This window comes from Austrofundulus limnaeus, unplaced genomic scaffold, assembly GCF_001266775.1.
Source record: "Austrofundulus limnaeus strain Quisiro unplaced genomic scaffold, Austrofundulus_limnaeus-1.0 Scaffold215, whole genome shotgun sequence".
Lineage (NCBI taxonomy): Eukaryota > Metazoa > Chordata > Actinopteri > Cyprinodontiformes > Rivulidae > Austrofundulus > Austrofundulus limnaeus.
In genome coordinates, this window is record NW_013952617.1 from 831,941 (window position 1) to 837,721 (window position 5,781).

General features: G+C 38.6%; 1 protein-coding gene across 4 annotated transcripts in view; it reads right to left on the reverse strand.

The window, feature by feature from the left end:
• Window positions 1–5,781, reverse strand: part of trrap (transformation/transcription domain-associated protein) — a 123,590-nt gene that overhangs the window by 84,391 nt on the left and 33,418 nt on the right. For 2 of the 4 annotated variants that reach the window (XM_014019293.1, XM_014019292.1), the window contains exons 31-37: window positions 3,917–3,985; window positions 2,797–2,817; window positions 2,206–2,325; window positions 1,743–1,862; window positions 1,339–1,503; window positions 976–1,157; window positions 369–567 (exon numbers count right to left, since the gene is read on the reverse strand). In XM_014019293.1, coding sequence (XP_013874747.1) covers window positions 369–567; window positions 976–1,157; window positions 1,339–1,503; window positions 1,743–1,862; window positions 2,206–2,325; window positions 2,797–2,817; window positions 3,917–3,985 — 876 coding nt within the window. The remainder of the gene's footprint in view (window positions 1–368; window positions 568–975; window positions 1,158–1,338; window positions 1,504–1,742; window positions 1,863–2,205; window positions 2,326–2,796; window positions 2,818–3,916; window positions 3,986–5,781) is intronic. The other 2 variants (XM_014019295.1, XM_014019294.1) reach the window with 1 other exon arrangement.

A 5,781-nucleotide genomic window follows, 5' to 3' on the forward strand; every position in this document is an offset into this window, starting at 1 on the left:
GTAATTAAGCATTTTAATGATTTGGCCGATTAATCGAAAAAATAATCAACAGATTAATCGACTATTAAAATAATCGTTAGTTGCAGCCCTACATATGATGATGATATGGATGAATATTTTTGTTTTTTCTCCGTGTAATTGAATCATTAATGATTTCATTGATATGGATCAATCAGTGTTTCCCCTACCATTATACAGGCATATCATAAATTAAAAAAAATTTGTACGTCATGGAAAAACTCTTGATACAAGCAAAAAGTCAGTTGTTTAAGAAATTGTCTGCTTATCAAATAACAGTTAGTAAATTAATAAGACCAGACAACTTTAGATTAATTCATTAATCAATAACTTGTATCTCTAATACATACCTTTGCTTTCAGCTCATCGTTGAAATGGGGGTCATTAAACTCAACAAAGCGGAAGAAAAGAGCACGTTTCTGAGGAATCGAGTAGTTCCTGGGAATTTCCTCCTCCATGTACTCCTTCAGGAAGGTCATGTTGCAAAGGAAGCGACCGGTAAAAGCTCGCACCAACTGGAACAGCAGCTCRATCTCTGAATAGTTACGTCTGTGGAGAAAACACAAGGTCCATTACCTAAGTGCACTGACAGAAAAAGATGAATCTAAAGTCTGTTGCAGTGACAAAGTGCAGCAAAACTTTAGAACAATCTTGTACAAAAGTACCACAGGTACATTAGTGAGCAACCATTTGGGACGTAATTATTAAGTCTGGAATCAAAATCTGCTAAGTTTTGAATGCACCAAAAGTTTTCTGAAAACTAAGAAACAACATCATGTGTGGTTGGAAAATCATTTTATTGAAGTAATAAACTGCACAAATAGGATAATTTAGACCCTTACWAGTTCCCAACACAAATATATCTGTCTAATGTCTTATTTCAGACTGCTTGACACTGTCCCCACCTTTTAGGCAGCTCTTTCTAAATCAAATGAGAATTTGAACTGGTTTACATACTTGCAGTAGCTTAGTAAGCAGTAGGCCAGCAGCTTGGGCTCCTTCCAGTTGGTAGCAGCCATGTTGTCCTTGCGATGTCTTTCTTGGAAGGCCTCACTCACCCACACTCGTCTTAGTTGGCTGACCAGRGAATGTTGCCCTGCTAACCACCCCTCATCATTCTTAACAATGATGCTAATGATCTGTTCAGGCAGGAAAAGGAAAAGAAATGGTAGGTTAGAAGAGGTTAAACWACAGACAAAAATGTAATAAAATGTGGACTAAAGGCAGCTTTTGTATTAGCTAGGATAGTACTAGCATAAAGATACCAATAGAAAAATAAAAACATTTAGCTTTAGACATTCTTAAGGCTATTTTACATACCTTGATGGCTTGAAACTGCAGGTCCAGTCTAGCTGTGGTGGTTGAGGGAGACCCGGGTCGAACTGTTGCTGCAGTACCAGCAGGAACAAGCAGGGGGACGAAGCGGTTCGGATTAGAAGCCARCACATCTCGGAGTGGCTTAGCATCCTTGTGCTTCAGAAAACTCTGCACACAAATATATACATCTCCTTTAAAAGCTAGACAAATAACGTCTAGAATAAAACTAAAGGGGGTGGAGAGATATTGAATTTAATAGACGTGATCCATCTTAATTTAGGGTTTGCTGAACAGCTGAGCCTTAAAGCATAAAATAAATCCCTCAGGCCATTTACAGCAGCTGATATGAAGCAAAATGCTTTTTCTAAAGTCATAAAAGTCAATGAAAAGAGCTGCGACTGTCTGACCATGAACATTCGGCTCCACTGGGGGTCGTTGAGTGTAGCCTCCATCATGAACAACTCAACCGTCTGAGATGGGTGGCGTGTCAAAAACTTGATCAAAGGCTCCCTGAATGGACTGCCGGCCTAGGGCAGGAACAAGGGGATGAGAAATGGGCAGAAAATTATACGATACAGAAGCAAACAAATACAAGCTTAAATTTGTGAAATTGTTCAATGCTTTTGGTGATAATGCTCACTTATTAAAAACTAGCTGATTCTTGATAAGTTCTAAAATAATTTTCTATTAAGCAAAAATAATGCCAATTATTTGAATTACATCCAAATAATTCTAATTTAAACAGCTGGTATATTTTCCTAAACACCAACACACTTGAATAGAACAGGTCTAAGGTTTGATGCAGACTAAACATACCACAATAAAAGCCTAGATTTGCTCTATGACCTTCAGACTACAATTAGGTCCTACCTCAATGAGCATTGCCCTTTCTGTCTTCATGACCACTTCAAGCAGAGGTTTGACCAGAGTCTGAGGTGCAGCTGGGATCAGGTGGAACAGGTTAATGATGGCAGAGCAAATCTTCATTTCCTACAAAGAGATTCAGAGAAAGACAACAGAGGAGAACAAAGGAGAGGATGAAATTCTTGAGACGGCTGATGCAGACACCGAAACATGTTCTGACAGACAGCCACTGTGGAAAGACGAGGACGACTCTTAGCCAGAAGACAGGAAGATCGGTAATTAATAGGTAGGTAACTCCAAACGGTTGCAAGTACCACCCAATACAGACCAGCAAGCATTGGCGATTTGGATAAACCAGCTTTGAAATGCAAACGTGAGCAGAATTACAGGAGAGATAAGACAGTTTTAAATGTGAAGATAACCTACGATGACGAACCTAAACAAGATCACAGACASATGGACATAAAAATACAGGGGACGTCTACCACCAGCACAACATTAGTTCATTTCACCAACACAACATAGGTTCAAGGTTTCAATCACTAACAGATAAAAAAAGATCACTAACAGAGGACGCAACACCGGGTCACATCTCACCTCAACACCCTCCAACGCAGGCTGTACCAAATGGGAGACAATGGTCAGAGTCAGCAGAGGAAAGTGTGCGTGCGTGCGTGCGTGTGTTTTGTCTGCCTTTGTCCCCATAAGGAAGGGAAGCAGATAAGACAGGATGATTATGAAGGGACAAAGAGAAGCAACAGAAGTGACCGCAGGGTAACGTTTCTCATCACTGTGTCAATAAAAAGGCAGGAGTCATTTTGAAATCGTAGCCTGATTAACACAGAATTTATATCATTACAGAAAAGAACGCTTGCCTGACTCACACTAAGACTACAAAAAGTTACTTTTATTTTTTACATTAGGATTCAACTTTTACTTCAAATAAATAAAAAAAGAGCTCCCATATCTTTCATACAAACTGATCTCCTCCTTCCTGTCAGAGCCCTTTAACGTCTACATAGACCATCTTAACCTCCAGCCGGCACMATCGTTCCTTCCCTAGTTTTTGTCTTTATCAGGCTAAGCTAATTGACTTCCTGACCCTGGCTCTACTGTCCCTGCCAGCCCCGCTGTCATCACGCACAAAGAACACAATTTGGAGGGCAGGGGAAGACAAAAGGCCAATTTGCATCTAATTAAACACATCATTTTGAATCGAGTCAGGATGAACTCGGATAAAGAGACACGGCCAGGGAAAGTGTCTATGAGGAAGCAGCAGCTGTATTTTCTCCTCCCCGTCACCTTTTCTTTAGCTTTACAAGGTTATCTGTCGGGGAGATATTGAGGAGGTGCAGTGCTGGGCCCACCACCGCCTGCCTGGCGCCTAATTAATCATTGATTGAAATATGGGCCCTCACAACTCATCTCAGAGGAGGCCACACAGAGGCTGTTGACTACAAGCGACCATGGCATTGTGAGTACAAGGAACAATCTCCCTTCTCTTTCAGTGGGTGTAATTTAGTTTAAGCACAACAGATTAGCTGAACAAAAGCTGTGCCAGCTGACAGCCATATTGACCTGTACCTTCTGGTTATGAATGATTCTGTATTGTAACGAAGAACTAAAGTGATGCAGAAACAAAAACTCGAAGACACGTCTACATTGTGCGCGGAACTTCAAACTGTGCGAGGAGCATGTGGGCTGCGTGTTTACTTACACTGCCGTCGCTGCGCTGGCCTCCTTTGTGAGTTATGACAACTACTTCCATCCATTTCCGCAGGTGTTGCTGAGTAGAACAAAATCAAAAGGAAAACAAGAATAGAGACTTTATGTCTCAGCAGGTCAAATTTGCAACCAAAAGAAAATAATAATATTTTTGAGAAATAAACAACTTAATTAACACCTAATAGTGCAAAGATCTTTTTGTAACTATTATAAAGCAAAAAAGTGCAAAAACTAAGGTTGCTGCAAATAGTCTGCATAATTACTCTACACTGTACTGTAAATATTCTGCCCTTTACGATATTTATTACACATGCACATTATGCACATTGCTGGAAATGGCTTAGTTTGACACAATTGTACATCCCCTTGGATCATGAGTCTGTCATGACTATTTTCTTTGTAATTTTTCTGCACAGTATCTTATTTTTATCTTTATGGCCTTATACAGTGGTTTTTATTTTTTATTATTTTTATTCTAATATTATTACTACTATTGCTATTGTTGCTATTGTTACATAGCAATATATTGTTTTGTGAATTGATGTATCTGCTGCTGCTGTTACATATCCTGAATTTTCCCTCTGCAGGTTGTTTCTATTCTATTCTAATTGAGAATAAGTTTTTGTCTTCACTGTGCACCATTTTCATTCATGGCATAATTTGCTTTTTTGTTTTTATTTTTTATTTTACTTCATATACATTGTTTTGTTTTATGAATGAAATAAATTGAATAAAAGAAAATGTTTTTTTTTTCCATGTTTTTAGTTGACAATTGTTGTGAGTTTATTTTTTAATTTCTTAAGTGGACAATAAAACGGGGGTTTGTAAACTTTGCAGTTTCCTTGGTTTAACCACAGCTTGACAACAAGAGCTACGTACACAGGAGCTCTGATGAGTTGAAAGAAAAAAACAAAAACAATGAAAATTTTATAAGCTGCTATATGCAATCAGTGAAGCTGGACAGGTCGTCTGATTTTCTACATTTGGTAGCAAATATATGTTTGAGGAAACCTTTGGACTAGAACCTTGGCTCACGATCCATTTTATATCACTGTTAATCAGTGTTGTGATGAGATTTGTGTCTCATCAAGATCTGATTCATCTACCAGCTTTGTTCCAATTCCCTTTTAACAGTTTTTGTTTTAATAGTAATTTAAACATAGAAAAAAATGTAATGAGTTGTCTAAAACATTATAGTGTGATAGGGCCTTTAGACTAGAGTTGCACCAATAAATCATCCGGCCCATTTATCGGCACAGATTTCCTTAATCTTGGGAGACAGATCGGCCGATACTTGATAAATATATGCTTCTCATCTACCTTCATAAAGATCTGAAAATCAGTCATCGCTCCTATTTGCTCTGCTGTGAGCTCTACCTAATGTTGAGCTAAAACAAGTTTTTACTGTTTTGAGGATTTGTTCAAAGTTTTTCAATAAAATAAGATTAAACACCTGACAGTGTCAGGTATTTAAAAAAAATCTGAATCAGCCAAAAAGCAGAATTGGCAGGTCAGATTTTTTCAAGATCGGTGATCGGCTAGAAAACTGCCATCGGTGCACCCCTACTTTAGACTAATACAAAATTTAGTGGACAGAGTAATCAAAATAAAAACAGTCGTTAGTGGCAGCCCTAATGAGCACTGATATGCCACACTCTTCATAGAGCACATGACGACTCCAGCCCTGTTGGTTTTGTTTCTACAGAAGTATTAGCCTGTGACAGCTACCTATAGGAACTGCATGTTGTAGCAACTCAGAAGACCAAACACTGGTTTGATGCTTGGGTTCCCACATCCAAGTTCAAACACAAAGCTGTTACATATCAAAGGAAAAAAAAAGAGAGAGAGAGAGAGAGA